Here is a 14,958-nt window from a genome sequence, read left to right as displayed (position 1 = left end):
TTGTATACTTTTGCATAGACTGTACACCAGTTACCTCCTTAGCGGTGGCTACCTGTATCTGTTGCAGTGGTTTGAAAATGTGTTCCTAATACAGCCTGGCCCACACCTGCTTGTTGTTTTGCCTGCACATCTACACAATAGTGTTTTGTGAGGGTGTGTGGTGTGGTCCAAGTTGCTGCTTTGCAGATGTCATATAGGGGAATGTTCCCCAAGAATGCCATGGAAGCCCCTAGTTTGCGTGTGGAATGTGCTCTAGGGTGCGTTTGGCTTTCATAAAGCATATTTGGATGCATTTAACAATCCACCTTGCAATTCCTGCTTTTGGGATGGGATTGCCTTTATAAGGTGGGGATTAAGCCACAAAGAGTTGTTTGGTCTTTCTAAAGGATTTTATCCTTTCAATGTAGTAGAGTATTGCTCTTTTAACGTCTAAGGTGTGAAGAGCTCATTCTGCCACTGAGTCTGGTTGAGGGAAAAACACTAGGAGTTCAACAGACTGTTTGAGATGGAAGGCAGATCCAACTTTGGGTACAAATGTAGGGTTAGTCCTAAGAACCACTTTGTTATGATGGATTTGTAAAATGGTTCTTGTATGGTTAATGCCTGGAGTTCACTAACTCTCCTGAGAGGTGTGATAGCGACAAAAAGGCTACCTTCCAAGTGAGGACCTGTAGTTCGCATTTGTGGAGAGGTTCAAAAAGGGGACCCGTGAGTCTGGTAAGGACCACATTTAGGTTCCACACTGGAGAGGGCGGGACTCTGGGTGGCATTATTCTTTTAAGTCCTTCCATAAAAGCTTTAATAGCTGGCACTCGAAACAAAGACAAATGTTGTCTGTTTTGGAGGCAGGCTGAGATAATGTTCTGAATAGAAGCATCTAGTGGATTGATCTTGTTGTTTGTGCAATAAATGGCAAATCGTTTCCATTTTGCTGCATAGCATGCTCTGGTGGTAGGGCGTCTAGCTTCTCTAATGATATTCATACAGTCTGGCGGAAAATTTAGGTAGCCAAACTCTAAGACCTCAGGTGCCAGATCGCAAGTTTATTTGACTGGGATCTGGATGTGTTATCTCTCCATGGTTGAGAAGGTTGGGCGGGAGATGTAGTTTTTGATGAGGCACTACTGATAGTTCTAATATGTTTGTGAACCATGGTTGTCTGGTCCGTATTGGTGCAACTAGGATCATTGTGAAGGAATGCTGTTTGAGTTTCCGAACCACTAACGGAATGAGTGGGAGGCGGAAAAGAGTAAGCAAATTTGCCTGAACAGTTCATCCATAGTGCATTGCCTTTGGACAATGGGTGTGGATACCTGGACACGAAGGTTGGGCATTTTGTTTGGTGTGTGGCGAACAGCTCTATTTCTGGGTGGCCCTACATTCGAAAGAATGGAAGAAGAACTTGAGGATGAAGTTCCCATTCGTGGATCTGCTGTGCCTGATGACGGAGCAGATCTGCTATCTGACTGTGTACACCTGGGAGGTGTTTTGAAGGAGATATATGTTTTGCGGAATGGCCCATCTCCATATGCTCCGAGCTAGGTGTGAAAGCTGCAGAGAGTGTGTTTCGCCGTTTCAGTATGTAGTAGATTGCTCTCATGTTGTCTGTACGGACCATGACAGCTTAGCCTAGGAGGTGGAGTTGAAAAGATTTTAATGCTAGGAAGATTGCTAACAATTCCAGGTAGTTTGTGGAATTTTCTTTGTTGGGGGGTCCATATGCCCTGGATGGCATAGGTTTGCAGATGGGTACCCTAGCCGATGAGCGTTGCGTCTGCCGTTAGCACTGTCTGTGGAACCGGTTTGAGGAACGGCCGCCCTTTGGAAAGGTTGTGTGTTCCAACACTGCAGAGAGCGATGGGTGCGGTCATCCACCAACACCAGATCTGTTAGCTGACATTGAGCCTGGTTCCACTGACGCGCCAAACATTCCTGTAATGGACGTATTTGGAGTCTTCCATGAGGAACGAGGAGAATGACGGAGGACATCATCCAGGTTAACGGCATGAACACTTGCGCTGGTAGTGAGTGTTGAGGCTGAAATTTGTGAATTGGAGCCTGTATGGCGCTTATCCTGACTGGACTGGGGTATGCTAGAGCTTCTGAAGTGTCTATTGTAGCCCCTAGGTATTGTTGTATGTTGGACGTTTGGAGATGGGATTTGGCAAGGTTTACTGTAAATCCCAAGCTGTGAAGCAATTGAATTGTCTTGTTTGTGTGTTGCACACAGTTGCTGTGTGAATTGGCTTTTATGAGCCAGTCGTCCAGATAAGGGAAGACATGAAGGTGCTGTCTTCTTAAGTGGGCTGCAACTACTGCGAGGCATTTAGTGAGGACTCTGGGTGCTGTAGTGACCCAGAACGGGAGGACTTTAAATTGGTAGTGTAGACCATCTACCACAAAACTGAGATATTTCCTGTGAGCGGGGTGAATGGGAAAATGGAAGTAGGCGTCCTTGAGATCCAGAGTGGAGAGAAAGTCGCCCTGTCGAAGTAGTGGAACGCACCTGTTGGAGAGTGACCATGTGGAAGTGGTCTGACTGAATGTAGAGGTTTAGTGGTCTGAGGTCCAGTATGGGCCTGAGAGAGCCATCCTTCTTTGGAATTAGGAAGTAGAGGGAGTAAACCCCTGTGCCTTTATAAGGCAAGGGGACTGGTTTTATTACATGTTTTTGTAATAGAAAGAGAACCTCCTGTTTTAGAAGGGTTAGATGTTGTAAGGACATCGGGTGCTGTCTGGGAGGAATGTTTGGGGGTGGGTGTAGAAGTGAGTTCCAGGAAATAACCATACTGGATAATTTGTCTTACCCACCTGTCTGTTGTGATGGAATTCCAGGCAGGTAGGAACTGTGAAATAATCGGGGGGAAGTGGAGGAAAGTCACTGTTTAGTGGCAGGGGAGGTGCGGCTGTTGTTGCCGCGACCTCTTCCCTTATTATTGTCCTAATTAATTTGCCCTCTTGGATAAGATCGTTGGCCTTTTGCTTGTACGGGTCAGGAAAGGTGTTCCATGAGCTTTTCAAGCTTGTCGTAGTGGGCTCTGATGTATCTGGCCAATAAGGCTTGGGCATTAGCGATATGCCAATGGTTTGCAGCCTGTGACGCGATACGTTTCCCTGATGCGTTGCCTCTGTATCCTACGCGAAAATATCTTTTGGGGATGTTTGAGTGGGGCTTTTGTAGGAGAAAGAGGGCCGTTCTGAACCCGTGGTTTTTGAGTCGGCTCTGTAGAAAGCGTGTCGAAAAGAGTCTCTTGGGGAAGGGAACTGTAAGGCCCCAATAGACTTGACAGTCTTGGTGTCCTCCTTCATCTTTTCTAGGGATGTGTCAATTGTAGGCCCAAAAAGATGTTCCTGATCAAACGGCTGGTTTAAAATAGCAGTCCACCTCTTGCTAGAATCCGGAAATCCGGAGCCAGCCGTGTCTGCGCAACAAGACACTAGTATTGATTGTTCGAGATGCGGTATCGGCTGCATCCAACGCACATTTTATTGAGGTGTAGGTAATTAATTTGCCCTCTTGGATAAGATCGCTGGCCTTTTGCTTGTACGGGTCAGGAAACGTGTTCCATGAGGTGTCAGTTTATTGCTATGCAGCTACAGGTTAGCTTTTCAGTCTTTTTAGACTGTGTGTTTGCAATGCAGCCTGGGAGCTTTCTATGCTTCCAGTGAGTTATGAGAATTTCTACTGCTTTCTGAGCATTAAAACAGTTTCTAAACAAACTTTGTTGTTGTTTCTCATGTTTCTAATGCTTATTGTTCATGTATGGTGGAAATTCTACACAGCATATTTCAGCTCTGATTTTATTTGGCTGCTATTGCATGTTTTTATATATATATATATATGTATTTATATATATATATGAGTATATATATGTGGGGCACATATAATATAGTGTTTCCGGGGTCCCGCGCATGGGCGGGAATATTCTAATGCTTATGACTATTGATGAGGATCCCCTGGAAGAGAACCAGTGTTATCATCTGGTGGTGACGGCTTAGATGGATTGGCATCTGAGTCATTATGTGGGTCAGGTCTGTATTGTAATCCTCCCATGGGTCTACGTTATGTGGGATGGTATGTGAATCATCATTATCATCCCCCTTTGGATCTGTATCCCCACGTACGTCATCGTCACGATCTGTTGTGTGAGGTGAAACTATAGGTTGTGGTGAGTGTGGAGGAGAAATCAATACGTGTGGATTAACTGGAGGAGGAGAAGGAGGTGGCTAAGTGTTAGTGCCCATGTCCTGACTCTTAGGAGGTATTGAAGGGTCCTCTTAAGTGTCCAGTTTCCTCTTTTTTGGAGGCTTGGCGACTAGTTTGCCCTTGTTTGGATCAATAAACAAAGCCTTTTGTTTTGGGTCCCAAAAATCAGGCTAAGTGGGCAAAATGTCCTTGCTCAGTGCCGAAGATTTCGGAACCGAGCCTTCATTGGACGGAGTCTGAGTGTTTTTCCTGTTCCAAGGCTTTTTCGGCTCTGACGACTTTTTGGAGTCCAAAGCCTTTTTCGGCTCCGAAGATTTCTTCGGTTCCGAGTCTGTGTCTTTGTTATGCTTCGACGCCGAGAACATATGTTTTCAGAAAGCTCACAAAAAGTTTTTTTGCCATGAGGCTTCGACCTTAAACACTTTTTCTGGATGAGAAAGTTCTCATAGATAAAACATTTTAAACACTACAGTCTGTGATAAAAGATGTGTGACTTGTATATTGCAGGTAAAATGCTGAATGACTTAAATGCTCGTCTTTAATTTACCTGGTTTGAGAGGGCGATCATGAATGAACCTAGCTAGCATAATACTGAAAGCTCCAACCCAATATTTTACCATACAAAGTAGCTAAGGCATGCGCTTACCTCAAGGGCTTTGTCTCGTTCTCGAATTCTCTCTTGCAGTTTCTCTAACATAGGGTCCTTAATGCCTTGGCCTTTCACTTGGCCTTCCTGGAACTGTAACAGGTAAATGTGATCCTGAGTGGGAAAATAAAGTTGTAGTCACAACTAATCTTTGCAAGCCGAATATGAAATAGCACTTTGATGTATGGTATTTATAAAAAAAAAAAAAAGATTGTTAGGAGCAAAACCAGAACAATATTTAGCAAACATTTTGCGATCTCAAACCAACAAAAATTGACAACGCATAGGACTGTCTCTAATTCACCATTCATGACAAGCACTTTCTAGGTGAAAATACTCTAAAGGAGAGGAATCTGTAGGAGGAAAGAAACAAATGCAGAACAGCTACAAAGGGTTAGTAACTTATTCAGATGTGGCAATTACATAATGCTATTAGTGGAGGTAGGTTTCAAGCAGAGGCCTCTTTTCTCACAAAAAAGGTAAAAATGTACTAACCTGCAACTATAGTTTCAAGTATTGGTATCTTTCATAACTCTGAGTCATGCATGTATTTTTCACTGTCATCAAAGTTAGAGGCTCATGGTAAAATTCCGATTGAAGTGGGGAAAGAAGCATGCCTGCCAAGTCTTCATCTCACTCACCTCATCGAAAAATGCACAAACTGCAGCCGGTGAGGTGATAGTGTACTTAGTTACCTCCATTCCTCCAAAATGCCACAATACCTTAGAATTTATACACGCATAAGCAAGAGAATAAGAATAAACTGCATTAAATTTATGTGTATCTAGATAGGTACCAATGCTGGGATAATATAGATATGGGTGTGAGAAAGTGCCCTCTTTCTGCATGGTTGCACCCACTTTTTGCTGAATTGATGATGTGCTTTGACTGATTGTGCCCTGGGCTCCTGCTAATCAGGTACCCAGTGCCTATGTTCTTTCCCCAAAACTGCATTGAAGCCTAAACCCAATTGACATCTCTTGCCACACGTCAGCCCCTGGTAAATGGTATTACAGGGACCCAGGAGGAGGAGGGCGACGAAGCCCCTCTAGAAACCTCCTAATGGCAGAGTCCGCAGGGGCATGGAAGAAAAGAGTGCCATCAAAAGGATGGTCCACCAACCGTTCCATAACGTTCTTCGGGAACACACCATCTCATAGCCAGGCATGTCGGCGAAGGGCCACAGAAGAAGCCATGGTATGACCAAACACCTCTGAAATGTCCAGAGCGGAGCCAAGAATGAACACAGGCACCCTCCCAAGAAACAGCAGACAGAAAGGACTCAGCCGAGTCCCACAAGCAAGAAGTGGCCTTAGCCAAGACACACAGTGTGTTAAGGGCCCGCAAGGTCACGCTGGTAGAGGCGAAGATATTGCGCCCCCAGGAATCTAACCAGCGGGCCTCCAGTGACGGGGGAGGCAGTCTGTAAGGGAGGACACCTGGTAGAAGGGTGAAGGGAAAGACATACCGGGTCATGCGGCGCAGGGCGGTGTCGGTGCAGAAGTTGTTGGGGCACCGGGTCCCCCGTGGCGGGCCGCCCCCAAGCCCCAAAAAGCGAAGTGTGGAGGGAAGCCTCAAAGGGGAAAAGCCCCCCAGTTCATTCAGTACTCAATAATAATAAGTTAAGTGATGTTTTAAACTAGCCAAGAACTGCACTAGTCTAATGTTCAACTTTGTATCAATTGAGTCCATTGACTCCACAAGTGCGGGCCTGATTCACCGTTTAAGAAATTCTCGCCTTAATAGGCTTCTAAGCTGGTTAATCAGCACTGGGAATATACATATAATGTGGAGCAAAGTCTCCGTCTCCTGATGACTCAAATGACAAGTTCGGACTTCGGATAGGCCACCCATCCTCCATTTTGGCATGAGGTCTAGTGTGGGTATCTCTCCAAATCTGAGGGCCTGAAAAGACTGTTTGAACTTCCGGTCGTAAGGTGCTGCCAGCAGGAGCGATTCTCTTGGGATTGAATGAGATTTCCACACCAGCCACCCGTGACGACGTTTGGACAGCATTTCCTTATCTGCGGTCCAGCTTTGCAATCTGATCAAATTATTTACAACTTTCTTGAAGGTTTGACCAGTGATCTTGAAGTTCCAAAGGTCGCCCAACTCAAATAACATAATACTATTCTCAAGATGTTTTTTATGGGAGCCGTTTCCCCGTTGTGAATTAATCTCGGAGCAGACTAGATTTGCGAAGGTGATATCGGCCGCTACACGCAATTTATGACAAAGATTTACAAATGCCGCCGGCTTGGCAAGTGACTGTTTTGTAAGTGAAAAAGGAGTTACGCAGGCGAGGCCGACCTTAGTATCCTAAAGGGTTATAAGCTCTTATTACCAATTTGTCAAACAGAGGAGCCTCATTGCGTAGCATTATCTACGATCCATATGCAATGGTTGGCAACAATTTGGAATTCATAACTGCTCCCATAGATTTCAGATCATGACCTAGTAGTAAGTAGTAATAATTCTTTATTTAGATATAAAACCATATCTTTAAAAGATTACACAAATCACATTATGTACAGTTTTATGAATAAAAAATGGTAAAAGAATAAAATGTAACCGTAAGCATGCTAGTTAAAACATTTCAATTTGTAGATTAGCCCTCCCGGTCATTGCAAGTTCTATTAAAGTACATGTTCGATCTTGTCAATCAGCAGTACGGCCTCAGCAATGTCTGTTTTATCTAGGTTGCGATACACGTGCTGGATGAATTTGGACAAGTTTATGTTTAAAACAATATTTTCTGGAGACAGAGCAGCGATAATGGCATGCCTACAGGTCCGAACTGCCAACCTGTTCCATTCTGACTTAAGCAGACATCTGCGTTTGAAATTGAATAAGGGACAGATGCAGAGCACATGCAAGACTGTTTCTGTTGCTAACCCGCATCCTCTGCATGTTGTGTCTTCCTTCTTACGGCGCCAGGTGGGTAGATTTTGGAGAAAGCGCCAATCTCCCAATCTTAGGGCAATCAGGCAGCGCTTTAGATAAAGTGAAAATGTCGTGGAGAGGTAGGCAGCAGGGGTCAATCTTTTGTAGGAGTTGACTACCGCCCAGGAATGACTACGTTTCATGGCAAGAGCTTTGTCTGAAGCCAGAGATTTCAGTCTTACACATTTTTTGATTATATTTTTAAAAACAGTCTGACTGGGGTTAAGAGCCCAAAGGTCGGCAACTGACATTTGATGGATGTAATCATTCAAAAGACGCCCGAATGTTCCCCTTGGATTAGTCTCATTGATTTCTTTCCAGATTCGGGATTCTAGTGTTCCTGGATCGGCCTGTCTTAATTTGTGACATAGCTTAAGGTAAGTACCCACGTTAAAAGCTTCATAGTTGGTTAATCCCAGCTCTAATCTAATCTGGGCCGGGGAAGCAGTGCTCGGTAAATGAAGTACCTTTCTGTATATTTTAGTTGTATATTTGTTTAGGGCAGTATTCAATTTGCCTTTAAAGGTCTCAATGCCATAAGAAAGTGTTGGCCCAATTTTTGCTCTAAGGACTTCTAATAAAGGGGCAAAGGTTGGACCTGAAAGTTTCTTCGATAGCTTGGCCAAGGATACCACTAGGGCCGTAGTTTTAGCTGCGATCACACTGCTTTGCTTTGAAAAGCTGCCCCGTGTGTCCAAGTGGACGCCTAAATATTTGTATGATTGGCCAATCGAAAGATTTGTTTTATTAATTAACCAACCACCGCCGCTGTAGTGTTTCTTACCAAATGGGACTATCAGGGTTTTCTCCATATTAATTTCTAGTTGATTGCCAATCGTGTATTGCGATAATGCAACAAGGAGCCTTTGTAACCCCCTACTCTAGTGAGGCTAAACAGGGCCAAGTCGTCGGCATATAAAAGGTTACATAATGCCGCGCCTCCTATTTTGGGTGGATGACTATTTACCTTGTCCAGAGTACTTGACAGGTCGGATATAAATAGGTTAAAGAGAAGAGGGGCCAGCACGCATTCCTGCTTGACACCGCGTGAGGTCATGATTTTTCGCGAGAGGTGCGAGCCGGACCCTAACTTCACTCGAACCCATGTGTCAGAGTAGAGTTGAATAATTGGGTTCAGTATTTTGTTTGGAATACCCCACTGTGTCAGTTTTTTTCAGAGAGCCGCCCTAGGCACTCTATCAAACGCTGCTTTAAAATCGACAAAGCAACAAAAGACCATCCTGCTTGTTGATAAAGCTTTGTCGATTATAGTGGAAACTGCCAGTAAATTTGTCGTAGTTCCTAAATTGGCAACAAACCCTGTCTGGTTCAGGGGAATCAGATCGTGGTCCTTTACCGATTGCCTTGGATCCTCCAGAATGAGTCCTGCAAAATGTTTTGTCTCTATGTCCAATAGGGCGATTAATCTGTAGTTGTTAGGCATAGCTCGTGGTCCAGATTTATGAATGGGATGAATTATTGCGCCCCGCCGTGAGTCCGGGATTGTCAGTGATCTCAGGGTGTAATTAAAGAGATTTAGTAACACCGTGGACCAGAAAGGGATGTCCGATTTGAATAGCCTTTGTGGCAGGCCATTCGGGCCTGGTGCTCCATCTTGTCTCCCCTTTGTCACTGCTTTGGCAACTCGGTCCTCGGTTAGTGCATATGCAGGGGTAAGTCCCCGATTTGTATCCAAGGAGGTATTCAGTGATACATCTTCTGCAATCCCGCAACCCCTAGGTGGTCTGCTGCAATCCTGGTTGTCTTGTGCCTGAAAGTGATCTGTTAAATATGTTACCCATTCTGCTTCCTGTATGTTTGCAGAGCCAGAGTTTATTAGGTGCAGGTTGGTGTGGTTAACAAGGGACCACAATTTCCTTGACTTTTTTTTGCTTGCTTTCCCACACCAATTTTACCCAGTATTGGTTTTCCTGAGCCTGTTTCTCTTGGGAGACTGCCCTCCTGAATGCTTTTTGGGCATGATGATATGTGGCAAGGAAGGCGCTGTTCCCCGAGAATTTTAAAACCAACCTCAATGCGGTGTTCCTTGCTCTTTTTAGTGGTTTTATGGCGGCGGAGGTTGCGGCCCCTGCTGGAGGTGAGCAGTTTGATCTCTGCACAGTCGCAGGATATGAGTTGATCAGGTGAAGGCACAGCTGCGACCATTTCCGTATTGGGTTGACATCTTTATCAGGACTACCTGTTATAAAGTCCTTGCTTGCTTTTAAAACAGATGCTCTGCAGAGCATCGGAGAGAAGTGTGCCGCAACGAAGAGGAAGCGTGTCGCCGTCGCTGCTGCTGCCGTCGTCGCAACTCCGAAGAAGAAGGGTGTTGCCACTGTAGTTGTCGCACTGCACCGCATCAGGAGAAGAATCTCGCATTGAGGTCGGAGCGTGTCGCCGTCACTGTGCCTGCCGTTGCAACTCTGAAGCAGGAGGGTGTCGCCGCTGGAACTGTCGCATTGCACCGCATCGACCAAGAGCACCTCGCATCCCCGAGAAGCGCGCTGCCGTCGGAGCTGCTGCCGTCGCATCTTGGATGTCGCCGCTGTAGTTGTCGCATTGAGCAGAAGCCTTACGCATCGTGGAGAAGAGCGTCGCCGCTGGAGCTGTTGCCGTCGCATCGTAAGGGTGTCGCCGCTGCAGTCCACGCATCGAACCGAGGACTTCTCGCATCCCCGAGAAGCATGCTGCATCTGGAAGATCTTCACGTCTTTATTTCTTTGTATCTGAACTTTGCTGCATTTCCCATCGCTGAGACATTGCTTGTCGTGGAAGCGCAACGCAACTTAAGGTACATTGACGCAGAGTGTCGCATCTAAGAACTGAACAGAACTAAGCTGAAATCTACCATCTTAAAGTAATCATAGTGTGTATTTTTGTCGTTTATGGTCTTGTGGTAACCCTATATAGTCTACTTATTTTTTATATAAACCTGTGTGGTGTCTATTTGTAGTGTTGACACTGGGTTACTGTATGTGGTCACAACTGCTTAATTTACTTACAACGCCTCTGAAATAAGCCTTGACTGCTCGCGCCACGCACCCTAGAGGGTGAGCAGGGGTTATTTTAGGAGTGTAATCCCCTTGTCCTGACTAGAGGAGAGGGTCCCTATTTGTCACAAGTACCTACCTGTGCCAACTAGAGACCCCTAAATCTAACAGTATGTATATACTTTCGTATGTGTGTATGTATGTATATGGTATTTCTATAGCGTAAACCTAGCCAAAAGGAAGAATAGCACTGTAAATGGTCAAATACCAGCAGAAAGTCAACAAGTAATAGGAGAGGAGCCTGGGTTGGGAACCGTTAATGCATGGTGAGGTAGTGTTCTTTAAAGCTGTGAGCCTTCAACTCCTTCCTAAATTGAAGCAATACTGGGGTGATCCTGATGGATACGAGAATGTTGTTCCAGATCCTGGGTGCATAGCTTTAAAAGGTCTGATGTCCTATTTTACTTTTTTACACTTCTTGGTGTGCAGTCTGGTGGTTTCCTGGCTGTGAGTGTGCAGAGAACCACCAAAGATGGCGAGCTTGTCGTTCAGATAAGCAGAGTGCTCGTTGTGATGGATTTGTGAATGATGCAGTTGGTTTTGAAGATGAATCAGGCCAGCAAGGGGAGCCAATGGAGCTCTATCAGAATGGGTATGATTTAATCATATTTCTTCAGGCTCTGGACGGGGCGTGCTGCGATGTATAGGACGCCCCTGAATGGTGTCAGTGTGCAATCTGGGAAGCCATGTAGTATGGTTTGAATATCAGTTTACAAGTTGTTTTCTGGAAGAAACAATTTGACGTTCTTTAGAAGAGAGCCGTACTAGAGAGTGTTTGTTTTTTTGGCAATGTGTTCTTTAAGGTTAAGATTGGTCTCCAGGGTGAATCCAAGGGAATCGCCATTCAGTGAAAGTTGGGGTTTCAAAGGCATCAAAGTTCATATTTTTAAACCAGGTTTGTACTGTATCTTGTTTATTATTCTTGGTTGGGTTGCGCTTCAGGTAGTCACTGGACATCCATGTCTGGTTGATTTGCAAGTAGTGTTTGAGGCATTGAATAGCTGAAGCAGAGGAACAGGGATGTTATCCTGGTTGCTTCGTCTAATGGCACATAAAAATTTTAATACATAAATCAGAGCGTTTTTGGCTAAATGGAGGATTGGAGTAAATATAGCTTTGAACTGTTATTTGTTATTTTTAAGAACATGTAAGAATACCCTATGTTCGAAGATGATCAGAATTCAAGCGATCTAGAGGGGACAGTACTGTGAAAGGCTTTTGACTGAACCAGTATGGAGATAAAATGGCAATCTAGGTACTATCTTGAACAATGATTTTCCAGAACAATTTTGCCCTGAAGAAGCGGCTTATCACCGCTAAACATGTGTTGGCTGTGACTATATGGGTGGGCAGTGGTCATATGGGCGATGATATTTTTAAACATACAAGAAAGAATAACACAAAATATTTAATTTAATATCATTGAGAAATTGTATTTTTTCAAGATTGATTAGAATGACAGGGTGGAAGATCTGTGTGTGGATCATACTTTCCTGTAATAGTGTCGTGTACCTATGTGTTTTGTAGAAACTATAGGAGATATTGAGAGAACGATGAATAATAAAAAGGATTAAAAAATATTTTTGTTATGATTATATATTGATCTTGGTTTGTGCACGGCTCTCTGCAACGGTTTCCTACGGTGTGAGTCACTAAGGTGTTTGACTAAGTAGGTGGTAGCCAGCTCGGGCCAGGTGCATCCACTTAACCCAAACTTTAGAGACTTCAAGGACAGTTATGTATCATTGGCATATTAGTGAATCTTGATGCTGTTATCTGAAAGTAGAACACCAAGCAGCTTCATGTACAGGTAAGATGACAGGAGGCAGGTTGGAACCCTGGGGGACTCCATAGGTGACATGAATCTTTTCTGACCTGAAGGTGTCCATGTGAAGAAACTGGGGTTATTTTGAAAAGTTGGAGGAGAGCCAGTGAAGAACATTACCACTGAATCTCGTTCGAGTCTCCAGATTGGGTATGAGAGTGGGCTCATCAACTGTGTGTATTAGGAAGCAGTCTCAGGGTGTCAGGACTCACCAGCGGCGTCTACTGACAGGCTCCTTGTGAAGTAGCCGGCGCCGGCCGGCGTGGAACTACACTACCCAGAAGGGGAGAGGGTCCGACATCAGCCACACCATCACACGCGACGTCCCGCAAACCCGGAAAAGAGGAGAATCGGCAGGGGAAGCTGCCGATTATTCTCGAGGTTACCTGAAAGTCTAGGAATGTGTTTCTCTGCTGTTTCACCATATCCTTGGTCCGGTATGGGAGCCTTGGGCACCGCTTTCCTTTCTTTACATTCGGAGCTCGGTGAGCTACCGCTAAGAACCTTTGGGGATTTCTTTATTATCGCACCTGTATTTTCCCTGCGTTGGAGAGTCCTTTGAATTTAGGGGCTCTTGCGAGGGAAATTGTAGATCCTTATCATTTGCCGGAACCTTCTGGATCACAAAGTCTATTACCTCTTGGTGGGCAATTACTGGAACTTCCCTGTTGGGGAGTCCGTCGTAGACTTATGCAGGGAATTATTTCGGCTGCCATTAACTTTCTTATTCATTACACACGGAGAGTGACTATAACTCTCGGAACTACTCATGTCTTTTTTTGTTCATTGAAGTATCATTTTATTTTGTATTTGAAGAACCGGACCAGGCCACAATTAATTGTCTCACATGATTGCCCCTCTGGGTACACAGAGTAAGGGTCATACCCTTAACTTTTCATTATTGACATAAACTTTATTGCTTGTTTATGAGGTCATGAACTAGGCTACATCATTATTCAATTATATATGGCTACGCTTTGTGTTTTCTTTTCAACAGGGGTGGTCAGCAGTAGGTGGTCAACCCTGTAGGCATCATCAGACATCTTTCACTGATAGAGAGGGTAGGTGTAGAGGATCAGAGATAGTTACAGCTCCTACATATAGGTGTAATTAGCTTGGCTCCAAATTATAGAGTTTAAGGGTCCATCTGTTTCGTTCCTACAATATGCAGTGTAAAGAGCTGAGATCACATGCGCACCTTCCCGGTTCGTGAGAGTATTTACTGTCCTTACAGGTAGTTACAGTAGTGGGTATATATATATATATATATATATATATATATATATATATATATATATATATATATATATATATATATATATATATATATATATATATATATATATATATATATATATATATATATATATATATATATATATATATATATATATATATATATATACATACAAACAACACAGGAAGCCCCAAGTGAAGTCAGGCCTCAGACACGATGCTTTGCTCAAATATTTTATTGGCGGCTTGCATGCTGGCAGCGGACAAATAACAGCATCTAAGTCCATGTAACGCCAGACGCGTTTCAAGAGTGTTCCTCCCTTCCTCAATGGCGTGGACTCGAGAAGATCAGCAAAGTTTATCACACACCTGTTTCATCTTTAAACAACCCGCCTCCATGGGCGTGGCCCTCCCACGGCCTTCTGGTCGTTGTAGTGTGGATGTGTCTCTACCCCAGTGGGTCTGCTGATCGTCGCGAAAATAAAATCCCAATTCAGCCCAAGTGGGTTGATGTCAGCACTTGACAGTTGCCAGTTCGGCTTTCCAGGCGCCAATATGAGCCCCCAGGGCGGCACCACCCTGCAATGGCGCCGTACTTGCGTGTCTTCCAAGAGTGACGGCGTTAGTTGGAACCATCACGGGTCTGATGAGATGCATCGGGCCCGACTTCGCGACCGAGCAACAGCCGCTTAATATCCAAACAACACAGGAAGCCCCAAGTGAAGTCAGGCCTCAGACACGATGCTTTGCTCAAATATTTTATTGGCGGCTTGCATGCTGGCAGCGGACAAGTAACAGCATCTAAGTCCATGTAACGCCAGACGCGTTTCAAGAGTGTTCCTCCCTTCCTCAATGGCGTGGACTCGAGAAGATCAGCAAAGTTTATCACACACCTGTTTCATCTTTAAACAACCCGCCTCCATGGGCGTGGCCCTCCCACGGCCTTCTGGTCGTTGTAGTGTGGATGTGTCTCTACCCCAGTGGGTCTGCTGATCGTCGCGAAAATAAAATCCCAATTCAGCCCAAGTGGGTTGATGTCAGCACTTGA

The 14,958-nt window shown here is 44.6% G+C and overlaps 1 protein-coding gene across 6 annotated transcripts in view; it reads right to left on the bottom strand.

The window, feature by feature from the left end:
* The window catches only part of PDE4DIP (phosphodiesterase 4D interacting protein), a 1,524,691-nt gene that overhangs the window by 863,745 nt on the left and 645,988 nt on the right, over positions 1 to 14,958 (bottom strand). For all 6 annotated transcript variants that reach the window (XM_078686955.1, XM_078686929.1, XM_078686947.1 and 3 more), the window contains one exon: positions 4,854 to 4,967. In XM_078686955.1, the coding sequence (XP_078543081.1) occupies positions 4,854 to 4,967 (114 nt within the window). The remainder of the gene's footprint in view (positions 1 to 4,853; positions 4,968 to 14,958) is intronic.

Source organism: Lissotriton helveticus, chromosome 1_1 (genome assembly GCF_964261635.1).
Source record: "Lissotriton helveticus chromosome 1_1, aLisHel1.1, whole genome shotgun sequence".
Lineage (NCBI taxonomy): Eukaryota > Metazoa > Chordata > Amphibia > Caudata > Salamandridae > Lissotriton > Lissotriton helveticus.
This window is presented reverse-complemented; position numbering and strand designations above follow the sequence as displayed.